The sequence below is a fragment of the Carcharhinus amblyrhynchos genome, unplaced genomic scaffold (genome assembly GCF_965287045.1).
Source record: "Carcharhinus amblyrhynchos unplaced genomic scaffold, sCarAmb.v2.hapA chromosome_250, whole genome shotgun sequence".
Lineage (NCBI taxonomy): Eukaryota > Metazoa > Chordata > Chondrichthyes > Carcharhiniformes > Carcharhinidae > Carcharhinus > Carcharhinus amblyrhynchos.
This window is the reverse complement of record NW_027649990.1, coordinates 73,379-93,291: the sequence shown is the minus strand read 5'-3', so window position 1 is coordinate 93,291 and position 19,913 is coordinate 73,379. Positions and strand designations below refer to the sequence as shown.

The 19,913-nt window shown below is 47.4% G+C and overlaps 1 protein-coding gene across 1 annotated transcript; it reads left to right on the top strand.

Annotated features, from left to right (window-relative positions):
* Positions 1-621: 621 nt before the first annotated feature.
* Positions 622-19,510, top strand: fbl (fibrillarin rRNA 2'-O-methyltransferase). The gene is made up of 9 exons (XM_080183331.1): positions 622-744; positions 3,308-3,408; positions 8,123-8,255; positions 8,704-8,798; positions 12,825-12,995; positions 13,145-13,277; positions 14,211-14,323; positions 15,120-15,265; positions 18,387-19,510. The coding sequence occupies exons 1-9, from the start codon at positions 735-737 to the stop codon at positions 18,412-18,414; spliced, it is 930 nt and encodes a 309-aa protein (XP_080039457.1). The 5' UTR covers positions 622-734; the 3' UTR covers positions 18,415-19,510.
* The last annotated feature ends 403 nt before the right edge of the window (positions 19,511-19,913 follow it).

Here is a 19,913-nt window from a genome sequence, read left to right as displayed (position 1 = left end):
CTCAATGCCCCGGCCGATGAAGGCAAGCATGCTGTATGCCTTCCTGACTACCTTCTCCACCTGCATTGCCACTTTCAGTGCCCATACTCTTAAGGGTTCTGGATGGGGAGTCTGCAATCCCTCCTCCTGGCCACCGGGGGCGGTGTGGACGGGGAGCCTGCAGTCTCTCCTCCCGCCCACCCGGGGGCGGTGTGGATGGGGAACCTGCAATCTCTCCTCCCGTCCACCCGAGGGCGGTGTTCTTGGGGAGTCTGCAATCCCTCCTCCCGGTCGCCTGTGGCGGTGCGCATGGCAAGCCTCCAGAGACCTAGTTTTCTGGAAAACCTACAGACCTTCCAGGCCGCGAGAGGGCATTAGAGATGGGAAGACTACTTTCAGCTGCCGTCCTGAAGATGGCGCTGTATTTGTGTCGGTGGCTCTGTGGGTCAGGCTGGTACAGTTCCTCCTCCAATGCACCAGATGGCGTTCTGGACGGGATGTCACTCGGTGACATTGTGAGTGTGCCGGGTGAAGCTGCTCTTCCAGTTCTTTGGGTGGCGCTGTAGTTGGGGAGGTTGTCATTGTCCTCACTCGTGTCAGTGGCCTGTGGATGGGTTGGGTGCAGTTGCTCCTCCCAGGCTATAGGGCGGCAGTGCAGCGGGAGAGGCGGAAGTCCTAGGGCCCAGTCTAAAGGCACGTGTGGCAGAGTGAGCTCCTGATCGGGTAGCACAGACTGGGAGAGAATCAGCAGCAACATGAGGCCAGGTAGGAGAGAGACACAGAATCACCCCAACCAGCACCGTATACACTGCAACCTCTCTGTATCTAACCCCGTGCTGTACCTGTCCTGGGAGTGTTTGATGGGGGGAGAGTGTAGAGGGAGCTTTACTCTGTATCTAACCCCGTGCTGTACCTGTCCTGGGAGTGTTTGATGGGGACAGTGTAGAGGGAGCTTTACTCTGTATCTAACCCCGTGCTGTACCTGTCCTGGGAGTGTTTGATGGGGGGACAGTGTTAGAGGGAGCTTTACTCTGTATCTAACCCCGTGCTGTACCTGTCCTGGGAGTGTTTGATGGGGGGAGAGTGTAGAGGGAGCTTTACTCTGTATCTAACCCCGTGCTGTACCTGTCCTGGGAGTGTTTGATGGGGACAGTGTAGAGGGAGCTTTACTCTGTATCTAACCCCGTGCTGTACCTGTCCTGGGAGTGTTTGATGGGGGGACAGTGTTAGAGGGAGCTTTACTCTGTATCTAACCCCGTGCTGTACCTGTCCTGGGAGTGTTTGATGGGGGGACAGTGTTAGAGGGAGCTTTACTCTGTATCTAACCCCGTGCTGTCCCTGTCCTGGGAGTGTTTGATGGGGACAGTGTAGAGGGAGCTTTACTCTGTATCTAACCCCGTGCTGTACCTGTCCTGGGAATGTTTGATGGGGACAGTGTAGAGGGAGCTTTACTCTGTATCTAACCCCATGCTGTACCTGTCCTGGGAGTGTTTGATGGGGACAGTGTAGAGGGAGCTTTACTCTGTATCTAACCCCGTGCTGTACCTGTCCTGGGAGTGTTTGATGGGGACAGTGTAGAGGGAGCTTTACTCTGTATCTAACCCCGTGCTGTACCTGTCCTGGGAGTGTTTGATGGGGGGACAGTGTAGAGGGAGCTTTACTCTGTATCTAACCCCGTGCTGTACCTGTCCTGGGAGTGTTTGATGGGGACAGTGTAGAGGGAGCTTTACTCTGTATCTAACCCCGTGCTGTACCTGTCCTGGGAGTGTTTGATGGGGACAGTGTAGAGGGAGCTTTAGTCTGTATCTAACCCCGTGCTGTTCCTGTCCTGGGAGTGTTTGATGGGGGACAGTGTAGAGGGAGCTTTACTCTGTATCTAACCCCGTGCTGTACCTGTCCTGGGAGTGTTTGATGGGGACAGTGTAGAGGGAGTTTTACTCTGTATTGGGTCACTGTGTGGAGTTTGCACATTCTTCCTGTGCCCGGGTGCTCCTACAGTCCAAAAATGTGCAGGTTAGGTTGATTGGCCACGCTGAATGGACCCTAGCGTTGGGGTTAGCAAAGTAAATACATGGGATTACGAGGATAGAGCCTAGGTGGAATTGTGCTTGGTGCAGACACGATGGGCCGAATGGCATCTTCTGCACTGTAGGGATTCTCTGAAAGGACCCATGCATCCCAGACATTCTGTCCTCCACCTTCTGTCAAAAAACATGTTCCAACAGACTTGAGAACAATTCGTTTTCCTCGACACAATATCTGAAAGTGTATTCTGCGTCTTCTCTTTATTCTAATTGATTTATTATTGTCACATGTATTGGGACACTGAAAAGTATTGTTTCTTGCACACTATACAACAAAGATCAACTTAATAGAAGGTAGGTATAGAAAATCTGATGGCAAAAGGGAAGAAGCTGTTCTTGAATCGTTTGGTACGTGACCTCAGACTTTTGTATCTTTTTCACAAAGGAAGAAGGTGGAAGAGAGAATGTCCGAGATGCGTGGGGTCCTTAATTATGCTGGCTGCTTTGCCGAGGCAGTGGGAAGTGTAGACAAAGTCATTGGATGGGAGGCTGGTTTGTGTGATAGATTGGGCTACGCTCACAGCTCTTTGTAGTTTGTCTTCTTTCCTTCTCCCCTATGTAGTTTTTGAATGGTATGCTTTGTCTGTATAGGGCGCAAGAAACAATACTTGTCAGTGCATCCCAGTACATGTGACAGTAATAAATCAATTCACTTTAACCCCGTGCTGTGTCTGTCCTGGGATTATGAGAAGTCATCATGGAGACCGTGTGGTATTGAGCACCAAGCTGAATTGATTTGGGTTCCTCTTTGTTGTGTTATTAGCTGCACGGGTTGACTAACCTCTACTGAATGGTGCCAACCTCACACCCTGCCTTTCTTTGGGAGAAATAGTGGGTGCCTGGAACTCGCTGCCAGGGGCAGAAGCGGATATGATGGTGACTTTTACTGGGAATTTTGACAAATAGGTGAATAGGAAGGGAATGGAGGGATGTGGAGGGCAGCATGGTCAGCGCAGGCTTGGAGGGCCAAAGGGCCTATTCCTGTGCTGGAATTTTCTTTGTTCCTTGTTCCATGTGTTATCACTGCTGTTTGTGGGAGCTTGCTGTGCACAAATTGGCTGCTGAGTTTGCCACAATCCAACAGGATCAACAACTCCACATCAGATGGCGTGCATTAACTGTGAAGATTTTGGCCTATCCTGTGATAACGCTGTCGAAATGGACACTCTTTCCCCTGCTCACAGATGGGCAGCGCCGGTCATTATTTAAACGGTAACTCAGTATTTTCTCTCTTTGTTTTACAGGGTTTTCTCCGCGTGGTGGAGGAAGGGGGGGTTTCGGCGATCGAGGAGGACGAGGGGGCTTCAGAGGACGGGGTGGATTTGGTGACAGGGGCGGTCGAGGTATGTGCTACCCCATCAAATCTGTATTTTCAGTTGCAGTTGTGTGTGTAGCATCCAGATACATGTCACTGGGTTTGAGGGAGCATTGGTGAAGTTTGATTGGGTAAATAGGCTAAAAACATAGAGGGAAAACCCACTGTGGTTCACTCAAAGTTAAGGTTGAAGTATTAGATTAAATGATGCACAGAAACAGCAGCAAGTCTGATGACTGGGGGTGTTTTGGGAAACAACACATGACCACCAAAAACTGATAAAGGGAGAAAGAGAATATGAGTAAACTAGCCTGAATTATGAAAGCAAGCATGTAAGAGCTTTTATAATTATAAATGCTTGTTTGGAGAGAGAGAGTACAGACATGATGGACCCAATGGGTTCCTTCTGCACAACAATTCTGTAATTTCTGAAGGATTCCTGGAGTTGGGGGGAGGGGTTAATGTATTAGCGTGGATAAAGGATTGGTAAATGGACAGGAAGCAGAGTGGGGATAAGAGGGACCTTTTCATGTTGGCAGACAGTGAATAGTGGCATGCAGCAAGGCTCAGTGCTAGGTCATCAGTTATTTACAATCTATTAATGTCTTTGATTGAATGAGTATCTAAGTTTGCTGATGATACAAAGCTAGGTGGGAAGGTAAGCTGTGGGGAGGACACAAAGGCTGCAAAAAGATATAGACAGGTTGAGTGAATGGGCAACAAGATGATGGCTGGATATAATGTGGGGAAACATGAAGCTATTTACCTTTGGTAAGAATAAAAAAGGCAGAATTATTTTAAGAGATGTGAAAGTTGTAAGTATTGATGTTCAGAGAAACTTGTGTGTCTTTGTACAAGAAGGGCAGAAAGACAGCATACAGAATAATTCAGAAGGCAAATAGCAGGTTGATCTTTAATGCGAGGGGATTGGAGTACAGGAATAAAGGAAGCTTCCTCCAGTTGGACAGAGTTTTGATCAGATCTGTGTGCAGTTTTGGTTTTCATATTTAAGGACAGGGATTGGAGGTGGTAACAGCAAAAGTTTGCTTGATGAGTGAGGGGGTTATGCTATGATGACAAACCCAGTTTACTCAGCTCATTTTCTCTGGAGCTTCAAAGAATTGAGAGGCAATCTGATTGAAATTGAGAGAACGCTGACCAGAGCAGCCACACAGATTGTTTCCACTGGTCGGGAATCTAAAACACATGAGGCTCCATCTCTGGACAAACTACTGGTTGTGAATCTTTGGAATTCTCGACCCCAGAGAGGGAAAGGTGTGAATCAGAGCTAGGCTGTTCGAGCCTGCTCCGCAAATTAATAAGATCCTGACAGGTCTGGTTGTGACCTTGGTTCCACATTCCTGCCTTATCCTGATAACCTTTCATCTCCTTACTCATCATCAAAAATCTATCTAGCTATCTCCACCTCTAAAATACTCAAGAACTCCCCTGCTTTCTGAGGAACATAAGAAATAGGAGCAAGAGTAGGCCATCTAGCCCTTCGAGCCTGCCCCGCCATTCAATAAGATCATGGCTGATCTGTCATGTCTCAGTTCCACATTCCCGCCCTCTCCCCATAACCCTTAATCCCCTCTCTTATCAAAAACCCATCAACCCGCGTCTTAAAAATATTTAGCGAGGCAGCCTCCACCACTTCAACGGGCAGAGAATTCCAGAGATTCACCACCCTTTGAGTGAAGAAGTTCCTCCTCAACTCCGTTCTAAACCGCCCCCCCTTTATCTTGAGGCTGTGCCCCCTAGTCCTATTAGCCTTTCTGAGCAGGAAGAGTCTCTCCACCTCTATCCTATCCATCCCATTCATCATCTTATACGTCTCAATGAGATCTCCCCTCATTCTTCTAAACTCTAACGAGTACAAGCCTAGTTTATTCAGCCTCTCCTCATAGCTCAACCCCCTCAACTCCGGCATCAGCCTAGTAAACCTCCTCTGCACTCCCTCCAAGGCCAAAATATCCTTGCGTAAGTACGGCGCCCAAAACTGCACACAGTACTCCAGCTGCGGCCTCACCAATGCCCTATACAGCCGCAGCAAGACCTCCCTACTTTTATATTCAATCCCCCTCGCTATGAAGGCCAGCATCCCATTCGCCTTCCTGATCACCTGCTGCACCTGCAAGCTGGGTTTTTGTGACTCATGCACAAGGACCCCAAGGTCCCTCTGCACCATCGCCTGCTGCAGTTTTTCGCCACGTAAGTGATAATCCTTCCTACCAAAGTGGACCACCTTGCACTTGCCCACATTAAATTCCATTTGCCATTTCCTGGCCCATTTGCCCAGCCTATCTAGATCCTTCTGTAGACTCTCCACACCCTCCGCACAATTTGTCTTTCCTCCAATCTTGGTGTCATCAGCAAATTTCGACACCCTACACTTGGTTCCCTCCTCCAGATCATCTATATAAATGGTAAATAGCTGAGGCCCCAGTACCGACCCCTGAGGCACTCCAGTAGTCACCATCCGCCAATCCGAATAGCACCCATTGACCCCCACTCTCTGCCTCCTATTTGACAACCAATCCTCTATCCACGCTAACACCCTACCCCCAACTCCCTGTCCCCTGACCTTCTGCAATAACCTCCTGTGAGGTACCTTGTCAAACGCCTTCTGAAAATCCAGAAAGACCACATCCACCGGCTCTCCTCTATCCACCGCCTCTCCTCTATCCACCGCCCTAGACACATCCTCGTAGAACTCCAGTAAATTTGTCAGACACGACTTCCCTTCAACGAAACCGTGCTGCGTCTGCTCTATCAAGCAATTCCTCTCAAGATGCCTCGCTATTTCCTCCTTGATGACGGATTCTAACATTTTACCTACAACAGACGTTAAACTAACCGGCCTATAATTCCCTGCCTTTTGCCTGGCACCCTTCTTAAACAACAGCGTAACATTAGCCGCTTTTCAATCTTCCGGCACTTCCCCGGAATCCAGCGACGTCTGGAAAATAACCACCAAGGCATCCACTATCACCTCTGCCATTTCTTTCAGAACCCTCGGATGCATTCCATCCGGTCCTGGCGACTTGTCCACAATCAGTCCCTCCAGTCTGTCGAGCACCTCCTCTCTAGTAACAGTAATGTCATTAAGACCCTCCAGTCCTACCACCTTTCCGTCTCTAACACCCGGCAAATTATTCACGTCCTCCTCCGTGAAGACAGAAACAAAAAAGTTATTCAGGACTTCAGCCATATCCCCATCCCCTACCACTAAGTCCCCCTTCTCATCTTCTAAGGGACCAACGTTCACCCTAGCCAGCCTCTTCCTTTTTATATATTTATAAAAACTCTTGCTATCTTTTTTATATTAAGCGCAAGCCCATCTTCATAGTTCATAGAGGAAGATCTTAACAATCAGCAAAAATCCTCCTCATGTGTCCTAAATTGCCCACTCACTACGTCCTTACCTCTATCCCTTTTGTAGTCTCCTTACGTCCTTCTCAAAATTTACTTTCCTCCCTAGCTTTGAGTCATCAGCAAATTTAACCACCAGCCCTTCAATCCCTCCAGCCAAGTCATTGATATAAACTGAAAAGGTTGAGACCCCAGCACTGATCCCTGTGGCATACCACTCATCACACTCTGCCAATCAGAAAAGAAACATCTATACCAACTCTGTTTCCTGTTAGTTAACCATTCTTCAATCCATACCAATACTTTGCCGCCTGAACTGAGTGTTTATTTTCCACAATAATGTTTGATGTGGTGTCTGATCAGGCACTCGCTGCAAATCTAAGTACAGCACGTCCACCAGTTCCCCTTCATCCACAGCACACATTACTTCTCAGAGATCTTCAGTAAATTTAGTTAAGCATGATTTCCCTTTCACAAAGCCATGTTGACTCTACCTGATTACATTGAGCTGATCTACGTGCCCTGCTATAACATCTTTAATAATAATTTCTCATGTTTTCCTTATGATAGATGTTAGACTAACTGGCCCTTCACCCTCCCTTTCCAATCTAATGGAACCTTCCCTGAGTCCAGAGAATTTTGGAAAATGAATATCAACACATCAACAATCTTTTTAGCCACTTATTGTAAGACCCTAGGATAAAACTGATCAGGATATCAGGATTTGTCAGCTCCTAGACCCAATAACTTGCTCAGTACCACTTCCCTGATGCTTGTAATTTTCCTGAGTTCTTCCCTGCCTCAGTTGCCTGATTTAAGCATTTTCTGAGATGTTACTGGTATCCATAGTGAAGACCAATTAAAATACCTGTTTATGTCATCAGCTATCTCCTATTTTCCATGATTAACTCATCAGATTCACTTTCTAAAGACCAACTCTCACTTTGTTGACTCCTTTCTTGTTTAAACAGAAACTCTTATTTTCCATCTTTTAGTTATCTAGCTATGTTTCTTTCATTGATTTTTCCTTCCTGATCAATTTCTTGGATGTTCTTTACTGCTATTTATATTCCGTATCCTCGCTCCCCCCCCCCCCCCCCCCCCCCCCCGCCACTTCCCGATTCCCATCGCTCCACCATTGGCAGCCATGCCTTCAGCTGCCTAGGGGGCCTGGAATTCACTCCCTAACTCTCTCCACCTCTCTCATGACCTTAAAAGGCAGCATCTTTGAGCTTCTGGGTTCCTTGTGTCTAATACCTCCTTATGAGGATGGCCATTGAATGTTTTAATCATTTTTTTTCCAGCGGCTTTGGGATGTTTTGTTACAGTCCAGGGACTGTCTTGACTAAATCTGCTTCCCCTGTTGCCTAAAGGCGGTTTCAGGTCTCCTGGAGGCCGTGGAGGAGGATTCCGAGGTCGGGGCGGTGGGAGAGGAGGCGGGCGTGGAGGAAGAGGAGGATTCCGAAGCGGGGCCAGGGTGACTGTGGAGCCGCACAGACACGAAGGTGAGTGGCGCTGAGCTCCACGACTCTGATCTTCGTTACTTGTGGTGGGGGGGAGAGCTGGAAATAGCAGCCAGTCAGGTGGTACTTGTGGGGAGAGAGTGAGAGATAATGGTTAACATTTCAGGTCAGTGACCACAGGTGTGAGTTTTAACTGATACATCACAGGTGAGTGGAGGGGTGTAATGGTGTAAAGCGGGTGGGGATTCAGTGATGACGGGAACAAATGGAAGATAGATCTGTGTATGACAGAGTGGGAGCGATGGTCCTGATCGTGGGCTGACAATCGCGTTGGTGTTTGTGGGATTTTGTTCTGTGTGGATTGGCGACTGTGTTTCCTACGTCACAAATGAGGGCTGCTGTTGAGGAAGGTACCTCTTTGGCTGCTTGTTGGCGTTCGTGCTGGGGAGGGTTGGGATCAGTGTGCTGACCGTTTCCATTTTCTGTTCAGGGGTGTTTATATGCCGTGGCAAGGAGGACGCCTTGGTGACAAAGAACATGGTTCCAGGAGAGTCTGTGTACGGAGAGAAGAGGATTGGCGTGGAGGTGAGACTCCCTTTATTGTGCTGTCTGCCGTCCCCATACAGAGGGGTTTGACTTTCGTGATACTGTACAGGCAGCAAAATACTGCTAATGCTGCATTCATAGAAAAGCTATAGTGAAGGAGGTCATTTGGTCTATCACCTCCATGCTAGCCCTTTGCAAGAGCAGCTCCAATTCTGATCCGGTTCCCTTTAGGAAAGGCTCAATTGAATCTGTCTCCCTCACACTCTCGGGCAGTGTGTCCCCCATCTTAACCACTCATTGGGTGAAAACATTTCTCTTTCAGTCTCCCCTCCCTGTCACCAATCAATCACCTTCAATCTGTCCCCCCCCAATTCCCAACTGGAAGAGTTTTTCCCTCTCGACTGTGTCCCAGATGCCCCCTTGTGATGTTGAACTCCTCGATCAAACCCCAGGAGAACATTTCCCAACCCCTCCAATCCATTCACAGAACTGAAGTTCCTCATCTCGGGAAGGGTTCTGGTGAAACTTTTCTGCTCTCTCTCTCTCCAATGTCTTCATATCCTTCCTAAAGCATGGAATCCAGAAATGGTGCTGAGCCAGTGTTTTATACAGACTTTCATAATCTTCTTGCTCATGTATCGTATGCCCTGCTTAATAAAGTCTCGGATGCTGTTTGCTTTATTTAACTGCTCTCTCCACCTGTCCTGCCACCTTCTATGATTTATGCACACATAAACCGAGACAGCTACTGCACCCCCTTTAGAATTGTAATCTTTAATTCCATGTTATAGAAATGTAGGGCCATTCATAAGAAATAGGAGCAGGAATAGGCCATCTAAGATCATGGCTGATCTGAAGTGGATCAGTTCCACTTTCCCGCTTTCTCCCCATAACCCTTAATTCCCTTGTCTGTCAGAAACCTATCTACCTGTGACTTAAATATATTCAACGAGGTAGCCTCCACCACTTCAATGGGCAGAGAATTCCAGAGGTTCACCACCCTTTGAGTGAAGAAGTTCCTCCTCAACTCTGATCTAAACCGCACCCTTCCCCTCCCCCCCTCCTTATTTTGAGGCCGTGCCCTGTAGTCCGGCTATCTTTTCTAAGCGGGAAGAATCTCTCCACCTCTACCCTATCCATCCCCTTCATTATCTTATATGTCTCTATAAGATCCCCCCTCATCCTTCTAAACTCGAGTACAGACCCAGTCTATTTAGTCTCTCTTCATAGTCCAACCCCCTCATCTCCGGTATCAGCCTAGTGAACCTCCTCTGCACTCCCTCTAAGGTCAATATATCCTTCCGCAAGTGCGGCGACCAAAACTGCACACAGTACCCTAGCTGCGGCCTCACCAGTACCCTGTACAGTTGCAGCAAGACCTCCCTGCTTTTATATTCTATCCCCCTCGCTATAAAGGCCAACATCCCATTCGCCTTCCTGACCACCTGCTGCACCTGCAGACTGGGTTTTTGCGATTCGTGCACAAGGACCCCCAGGTCCATAGCATGCTGCAGCTTTTCGCCTTTTAAATAATAATCCCTCCTGCTATTATTTCTACCAAAGTGGATAACCTCGCACTTGCTAACATTGTACTCCATCTGCCAGGTCCTCGCCCACTCGCTCAGCCTATCCAGATCTCTCTGCAGACTTTCCACACCCTCCACGTAATTTGCTTTTCCGCTCATCTTCATGTCATCAGCAAATTTCGTCACCCTACACTCAGCCCCCTCCTCCAGATCATCTATGTAAATGGTAAACATTTGAGGCCCCAGCACCGATCCCTGCGGCACTCCACTGGTCACCAACTGCCAACCAGAATAGCACCCATTGATTCCAACTCTCTGCTTCGTGTTAGACAGCCAATCCTCTATCCACGCTAACACCTTACCCCCAACTCCATGCACCCTAACCTTCTGCAGCAACCTTTTGTGAGGCACCTTATCAAACGCCTTTTGGAGATCTAAAAACACCACATCCACCGGTTCCCCTCTGTCTACCGCACTAGTCATATCCTTGTAGAAGTCCAATAAATTTGCTAAATACAACTTCCCCTTAACGAATCCGTGCTGCGTCTGCTCTATCAAACCATTCTTTTCTAGGTGCCTCACTGTTTCTTCTTTGACGGATTCTAGCATTTTTCCAACTACTGACAAACTAACCGGCCTATAATTCCCTGCCTTTTGCCTGCTACCTTTTTTAAACAGCGGCGTAACATTAGCCGTTCTCCAATCTTCTGGCACTTCCCCGGAGTCCAGTGAATTTTGATTATATAATTACTAAGGCATCCACTATCACCTCTGCCATTTCTTTCAGAACCCTGGGATGCATTCCATCCGGTCCCGGGGACTTGTCTACCTTCAGTCCCGCTAGTCTATCAAGCACTACCTCTCTAGTGACAGTAACTGCATTAAGGACCTCATCTCCTACCATCCTTCTATCTTTAATATCCGGCAAACTATTCGTGTCCTCCTCCGTGAAGTCCGAGGCAAAAAACTTATTTAAAGCCTCAGCCATTTCCTCATCGCCCACCGCTAAATCCCCCCTCTCATCCTCCAAGGATCCAACATTCACTGTAGCCAGTTTCCTCTTTATATATTTGTAAAAACTTTTACTGTCATTTTTTATATTTAGAGCTAGTTTAGCTTCATAGTCTATCTTTCCTTTCTTTATCACCTTCTTAGACATTCTTTGTTGATTTTTAAATCTTTCCCAATCTTCTAATCTTTCCCAATCATTCACCCCCTCAAGTTTGCTCCGCCATTCAATAAGATGATCTGTGGCCTAACTCCATGTACATGCTCTAGGGTCAAATCCCCTGAGATTCCCACTGTATCTCTAACAATTGAAGCAGCATCCACCGGCGTTTGAGAAGGGAGTTCCAAAACTCCTGCACTCTGTGTACAAGTGTTTCTAACATCTCTCCTGAAAGGCTTGGAATAATCTTTACATCATGGGCCCTGATTCTACAGCCTTCAACCACTGGAAACAGTCTATCTTTACCCACCCTGTCCTTCCCTGTAGGTATTTTGTAGACTTTATTAGATCACTCCTCAACCTTCTGAATTCGAGAGAGTAAAGGCCTAATTTATCTAATCTCTCTTCGTAACTTAACCCCTGAAGTCCAGGTATCGTTCTTGTAAACTGCAGTGAACTTCCCCCAAGGCAGAAACATCCTAAGGTGTGGTGTCCGTACCTGCTCACAGAATTCTGAGTGGGGTCTAACTTGGGTTTTGTACAACTGCAAAATAACATCTGCATCCCTACACTGCAGTCCTTTCAATATGAAGGCAGATTCCATTGGACTTGTGCCTGCCTTGACTATTCTCTGCAACTCTTTGTGGCATTTTAAGGAGCACCTGAACCCCCAAATCTCATTGCACATCGCTGAATTTAACTTTGTGACTTCTCAAAAGAGCATCTTGATCTATCCTTTTTTGATCTGAAATGGATAATCTCACACTTGAGGGTGGTACAGTGGTTAACACTGCTGCCTCACAGCATTAGGGACCAGGTTCGATCCCCTGCGTGGGTCACTGTCTGTGGGGTCTGCATATTCTTCCCATGTCTGCGTGGGTTTCTTCTGGGCGCTCTGTTTCCTCCCACAGTCTGAAAGACGTGTTGGTTAGGTGCATTGGCCGTGCCATTAACCCTAGTGTTGGGATTAGCGGGGTAAATATGGGGGGTTACAGGAATAGGGCTTGGATGGGATTGTGGTCAGTGCAGACTCGATGGGCTAAATGGCCCCCTTCTGCACTGTAGGGATTCTTTGACTAGGATCGGTCATGCATCATGCAACTGGGCTTAACTCTCCTGGTTCTTGCCATGTCCTAGGGTGGAAGCAAGGTGGATTATCCCAGAGCATCGGCCCTCACCTTGCTTCTCAGTGCTGATCTCAAGTGCTGGATTCCAATAGAGGGTTCAGTGGCTAAGCTCGATGTTCCAGCTGGGTGCTGCTCCCAGTGATGTGGGAGGCCGAGGTCACGGAGAGTGGTACCCCAGGCAGGCTGGATGTGTGTGGTTTTCCGTATGGAATTGATGGTGGTTTTGCTTTTTTAAATTTTGCAGGAAGCAGAGACAAAGATCGAGTACAGAGCTTGGAACCCATTCCGGTCGAAGCTTGCAGCAGCGATCCTTGGTGGTATCGACCAGATTCACATCAAACCAGGAGCCAAAGTGTTGTATCTGGGAGCAGCGTCTGGCACCACCGTTTCCCATGTGTCGGATATTGTGGGACCTGTAAGTGAGCAGGAGAATTGGCACTGGACCTTCCACGAGTCGGGAGCTGCCCATCACAACGATGTCCAGCTGGGGGAGGGTGTGCGTAGGGTTTTGGGGTCTGATTTTGGGGGGTTTTCAGAGTCTGACCTATCTCTCTCCTGTGACAGGAGGGCTTGGTTTACGCGGTCGAGTTCTCTCACCGATCCGGCCGTGATCTCCTCAACGTGGCCAAGAAACGGACAAACATCATCCCCATCATCGAAGATGCCAGACACCCGCACAAGTACCGTATGCTCCTGGGTAAGTTTTGGGGGTGGGTTGGTGGTCAGAATGGAATAAGGCTATGGGGGTGGGAGGCAGGGAGACTAGGACCTGCTGCCACGGGGATTGATTGAGGTGAATAGTTTCAATGTATTTAAGGACTCTAGGTAAACACGAGATGGAGAAAGGAATAGAAGGGTATTGCAATTGGGGTGGAGATGAAGAGGGGTAAAGGATGCTGGGGTGGAACAGGAATATGAAGCAGAATCTCTCCCTCTGGGATGTGGGCAGTCTGGTCTTTGCCCATCTCTAATTGCCCTTGAACTGAATGTCTCACTCGGTCATTTCACAAGTGGGAGCAATTGCGTTGCTGTGGCTCTGGAGTCACATTTAGGCCAGATCCGGTTTCCTTCCTTAAAAGACAGCAGTGAACCAGATGGCTTTTTGTGACAATCGACAATGATTTTTGTGGTCACCGTCACTGAGACTAGCTTTATATTCCAGATTTTATTGATTGAATTTAAATTCCAGCAGCTGCCGCGTTGGGATATGAATCCGTGCCCATGGAGCATTAGCCTGGGCCTCTGGATTACCAGACCAGGGACACAATCACTGTGCCACTATCTCCTCGAATGGCTTGTTTCTGTGCTCTAAAATTCTCTAACTCAATGCAGTGACTGGCTGGAATCCCCTTGGCATTGCCCCAACCCCAGCCCTCGACCTCAATGTATTTTCAGAATACAGCGGATAGAGCCAAGAGATTTCCAAACTTCAGCCAATCTGCGTGTGCTTGTGCGCATGCACCTGCTGGTGCGCGTGTAGGAGGGTTTTCTAATTTCACTCCTAGTTCTAGACTCCCGGAACAGGGAGAAGAGGATCAATAGTTTCTCCCTGGTCGCTGTTAATATTGAATGGCAGAATATGCTTCTGAAGATGTGCTGCTTGATTACTCTCATCCTGTTTTCTCCACAGGAATGGTGGACGTTATCTTTGCTGATGTAGCACAGCCAGACCAGTGCAGGATCGTGGCCCTGAACGCACATCATTTTCTCAGAGTGGGTGGTCACTTTGTCATCTCCATTAAGGTGAGTGGGCCGGGCACCCAGCTTATCCGTGTCTGAGTTTGATCGATGGTGCCTTTCCCCAAGGTGTGTGAAGGAGGCATGTTCCTTCCCCCCACCCCCTCCTCCCCCTGCCCCCACACATACAGACCCTCCCTCAATCCCACCAAGGATCCGTGTGTCTGCTGAAATGTCTCTGGAACATTCCACAATGATTTACTGGTGAATTGCTTTTTTTCTTAGCAGTAGTGTGGTTCTATAGGAAAACTCCACAGTCACCTTGCAAAAAATGATGCAAAGGCTTTCGTGGACCCTGACGTTTTGGTTGAGGGAGAATTGATTGTCCCTTCTGTCCTGTGAGTCTCCCTGCTCTTTCAACAGTTCTTTTGGATCAGTCAGATCTGAGGTCTCATCCAAGGATAGGCACCTCTGCCATTGCTAAACTCCCTCGTGACAGCACTGAGTAGTCAGGCTGAACTACATCCCAGTCTCTGCAGGAAGACCTGAACCCTTTTGTCTAGAAAGAATGTGATGGGAATGTGGGAGGGGGATTAAATAGGTGGGTAGAGCCACAAGCAAGTCAATATAAGTATAATAATATATTTGGAATTGATTTGATGAGTTTCCCATTACATTTCAGACCTGATCGTTTGTAAATTGAGTGGGGACAATGTGTGGATATTTCAGCAGAATAGCTTAGCCCAGCGTGGTATCTGATAATGCCTGCAGAGAGGACTTGTCTGTAAGTGTGTCTCCAGGAAGCCTGGGTAGTGCAGGGGCCTCACAGTTGGGCTAATGTCTGTGTGTATTTATCCTGCAGGCAAACTGCATTGATTCCACCGCAGCTCCTGAGGCAGTGTTTGCAGCAGAGGTGAAGAAGATGCAACAGGAGAACATGAAACCCCAGGAACAGTTAACGTTGGAACCCTATGAGAGAGATCACGCTGTTGTTGTAGGAACATACAGGTGCGTGTCTGTCATTGAATAATTCCTGCCCATGTCTGTTGACTGACAACTCTGGGCTCCTGGTGGGGTAGAGGTGTGGAGCGTAGGTATCCTGGTATCTCCTGCCAAACAGGATTGTGATTGGTATATTCATGCCTCACGATGGCTGTAAATAGTGAAAAATTATGTGGGGTGGGTCGGTCTTTCTTTCAGAAGTGAAGCGGGTTCTTTGTGTTGAGAGAATGTACCCAGTGCGCTAACGCTGCAGTCTGAGTTTGTGTTGAGTGTCGGGTGTAGCAGCTTCCCGTCTGCACATAAGAGCTGGAGTTTTGAGCTTGCCCCACCAGTCAATAAGATCATGGCTGATCTGGTTGTGGTCTTAACATCACTTTGCCAGCCGTCTCCTCCCCCTCATTATCCTTGCGTAAGAAATCTGACTCAGCCTTGAATATATTCAGTGACCTGGGAGGAGAGAAATCCGCAGCCTGACCATCCTTCCAGTGTTCAGGACTTTGACCCAGTGACTGAAGGAACAGCTGATGTACTTCCAAGTCAAAATGAAGTGTCTTAAGGAGAGATTGTGTCTCAATAACTTGATCAAATTTTACAAGGAAGTGACAAAGATGGTTGATGATGGTAGGGCAGTGCATGTTGTCTACATGGATTTCAGGCCTTTGACAAGGTCCCTCATGGCAGACTGGAGCAGAAGGTGAAGTCGCATGGGATCAGAGGTGAACTGGCAAGGTGGGTACAAAACTGGCTCAGTCAAAGAAGACAGAGGGTAGCAGTGGGTGTATTTCTGAATGGAGGGCTGTGACAAGTGGTGTTCCTCAGGGATCAGTGCTGGTTCCTTTGCTGTTTCTAATATATATATATAAATGATTTGGAGGAAAATGTAACTGGTTTGATCAGTAAGTTTGCGGACGATACAAAGATTAGTGGATTTGCTGACAGTGATAAAGACCATCAGAGGATTCAGCAGGATATAGATTGGCTGGAGACTTAGGCGGAGAGATGGCAGATGGAGTTTAATCCAGACAAATGTGAGGTAATGCATTTTGGAAGGTCTAATACAGATAGGAAAATACAGTAAATGGCAGAGCCCTTAAGATAGGTAAAGGGATCTAGGTGTACAGGTACACAGGTCACTGAAACTGGCAACACAGGTAGAGAAGGCAGTCAAGAAGGCATACGGCATGCTTGTCTTAATCAGCCGGGGTATTGAGTTTAAAAACTGGCAAGTCATGTTGCAGCTTTATAGAACCTTAGTTAGGCTGCACTTGGAATATAGTGTTCAATTCTGGTTGCCTCGCTACCAGAAGGATGTGGAGGCTTCAGAGAGGGTATAGAAGAGATTTACCAGGATGTTGCCTTGTATGGAGGGCATTACCTATGAGGAGAGGTTGGAGAAACTTGTTCTCACTGAACGATGGAGGTTGAGGGTGACCTGATACAAATCTATAAGATTATGAGAGGCATGGACAGAGTGGATAGTCAGAAGCTTTTTCCCAGGTGGAAGAGTCAATTACTCAGGGGCACAGGTTTAAGGTGTAAGAAGCAAGGTTTAAAGGAGATGTACGAGACAGATTTTTTTACACAGTGCGCTTGGTGCCTGGAATTTGCGGCTGGGGGAGATCGTGAAAGTGGATATGGTAGTGACTTTTAAGGGCTGTCTTGACAAATACATGAATAGGATGGGAATAGAGGGGTATCGTCCCGGAAGGGTGGGGGTTTTAGTTCGTACTCGGAGTTTAGAAGGCTGAGGGGGGATCTTATAGAGACATATAAGATAATGAAGGGGCTAGACAGGATTGAGGTAGAGAGCTTCTTTCCACTTAGAAAGGAAACCAGAACTAGAAGGTACAACCTCAAAATAAGGGGATGCAGTTTAGAACAGAGTTGAGGAGGAACTTCTTCTCTGAGGGTGGTGAATCTCTGGAATTCTCTGCCCGTTGAAGTGGTGGAGCCTATCTTGTTGAATATGTTTAAGTCATGGGTAGATAGATTTCTGATCGATAAGGGAATTAAGGGTTATGGGGAGCAGGCAGGTAAGTGGAACTGATCCACTTCAGATCAGCCATGATCTTATTGAATGGTGGGGCAGGCTCGAAGGAATAGATGGCCTACTCCAGCTCCTATTTCTTATGTTCAGTCAGGCAGCATGGTTGGTGCAGACTTGGAGGGCCGAAGGGCCTTTCCTGTGCTGGAATTTTCTTTGTTCTTTGGAACTTGCAGGTGGCAGTGTTCCCAGGTATTGCTGCTCAATATTTAACATGATGGATAGGGTGCCAGTCGAGCAGTCTAGGTGGTATGCGGACGCCCATGAGTCCTGTCAGATCCAACACTAATTGCTGCCTTCAGTGCCGAAGGAGCGAGACAAATTGGAAGAGGAAGCAGATGCTATTGACCGGTTGGAATTGAACCACCCCAGACTTGGTTGCTGCTTCTGGGCCGGTGCCTTGCCGTTGGGACAGAACAGGAATGGCCATGTTCATCTCTGCAGTGGCGTCTTTGGAGAAGATGCCCGATTTGCTTATGGAAATTAAACCACTCTCACTGTACCTGCTTTAAAGCCAATATCTAAAGTTAAAAGTTTATTTATTAGTCATTAACATTGCATATTACTGTGAAATTCCCCTAGTCACCAGAGTCTGGCACCTGTTTGGGTCAATGCACCCTAACCAGCATGTCTTTCAGAATGTGGGAGGAAACCGGAGCACCCAAAGGAAACCCATGCAGACATGGGGAGAACATGCAAACCACACAGGCAGTGACCCAAGCTGGGAATTGAGTCAGGTCCCTGGCATTGTGAACTCCCCATTCACCTAACGAAGGGGCACAGCCCTGAAAGCTAGTGGCGTTTGCTACCAAATAAACCTGTTGGACTTTAACCTGGTGTTGTGAGACTTCTTACTGTGTTATGAAGCAGCAGTGCTAACCATTGTGCTACCATTTCTCTGAAGCTGCATCTAATCAGAGAGCTTACGTATTGAATCATATCTTACCAAGGAGGCAGTGTATATTGAATATCTTGCTGAGGACGTTGTGTGTATGAAATATCTTGCGAGGACACTGTGTGTTTTGGGTGACAGTAGACTGATTCACTGACAGTACGCTGTTACATTTGTCTCTTTCCTTGCAGGCCACCAGCTAAGCAGAAGAAATTTTAGCCTCAGATCTGAACCCAAGGACGGACGAGAAAGAAATCCTTTGCCATTACGCTGTCTGGGACCCGATTGTACAAAACTTTTCTGAACAGATGGATTGTGAGAATCTGAAACTCCCATCTATTTGCTGGTTTGTTTTTTAAATAGGCATGTGGTTTTACTTCCCCATCACTGTCCAAAAGCTCTCCAGTTCCCAAACTCTTCCCATTTTGTAAGATATTTCTGTCTGTTCAGGAGTTCTGGATGGATGGGGTGGGGAGAGGGTAGGACAAACCTGTAGATTTATCTGGAGTTTTTGGGTGGAGGGGTGGGTTAGGATTTGGGTTTGAGTTATGGGTCTTGAGTGGTACAAACATTGTAACCTTTGCCTCAGAGAACACAAGGAGTAGGAGGAACATGGTGAGGCTATTCGGTCCCTCAAGCCTACTTCTACTATCTAATGAAATCATGGTTAATCTTTCATCTTGACTCCACTTTCCCTCCCAATCCCTTGAGTGGCTAAAAATCCATCAGTCCCACAGATTGGAATTTCCTCTGATGGAGCAGCCGCAGCCCTCTTTAGGGTAGCGAATTCCAAAGATTCACGACCCTCTCGAGCAAAGAGGTGTCTCCTCATCTCAGTCCAAAACAACCACTCCTAACCCACAGAGTCCTGAAATCTCCAGCCCCGAAAGGAACAGCCTCTCATCATTTACCCTGTCACATCCTCTTGAGAATTTTATGTTTAAATGAGATTGCTTCTTGTCCTTCTAAAGCCCAGGAGGGATCACTTGTGTCCTTTATTCCGTAGCTTCTTCTGTGCTTTGTGCATCTCGCTGAAGGGCAAGATTAGGTTCTTGTGTTAGAGGTACTGAGACCTAGTAGTAAAATGCAAAGTATTTATGAGCACACTGCTCCATACACTTCCCCAGATGAGATCCCATGCCTCCTCCCTTAAGTTTTGCCCAATTTGAAAGGCTCTGGATAAGTTGGCCTGAAGTTTTTTTTTAACCTGCGTCTAGCCAATAGCAGCTGGCTGAGGGGACAGTGTTGTGTACTGAGTTGCTTATGAATTTTCAATGTTACTATATTATTAAAAAAAAATCAACCAAATGGACAATGTGGTGTTCTGTTCTGGGGCCTCCTATTGAGTATTTTTGTTTGTAGCAAACAAGAGGAGGACTACTTCTGGATTTGTGACTCCTCTTGACAACACCCAACGGTGGGAGACTGGAATTGTCCAACACTGTTGCCCCAGGTGGCAGGACTGGCTGAATCAACACTGCTGTTGCCCTGGCTGAATCCTACGTTCCCAGCAAAAGTCAAACCTTCCTCATGTGCTCCACAATACTTGTTAGTCAGGTGGTGTGGATTCTCTGCTGCTAACCTATTCACTGGGAACATGCACTGGAGGCAAAAATGAGAATGGAAATGTTCTTTTGATAAACAAGATGGGATAGTTGACCAGAGTGTTGGCACAACACCAGCAAGTGAACGCTCCAGCATACCTCCCATTGCCACTA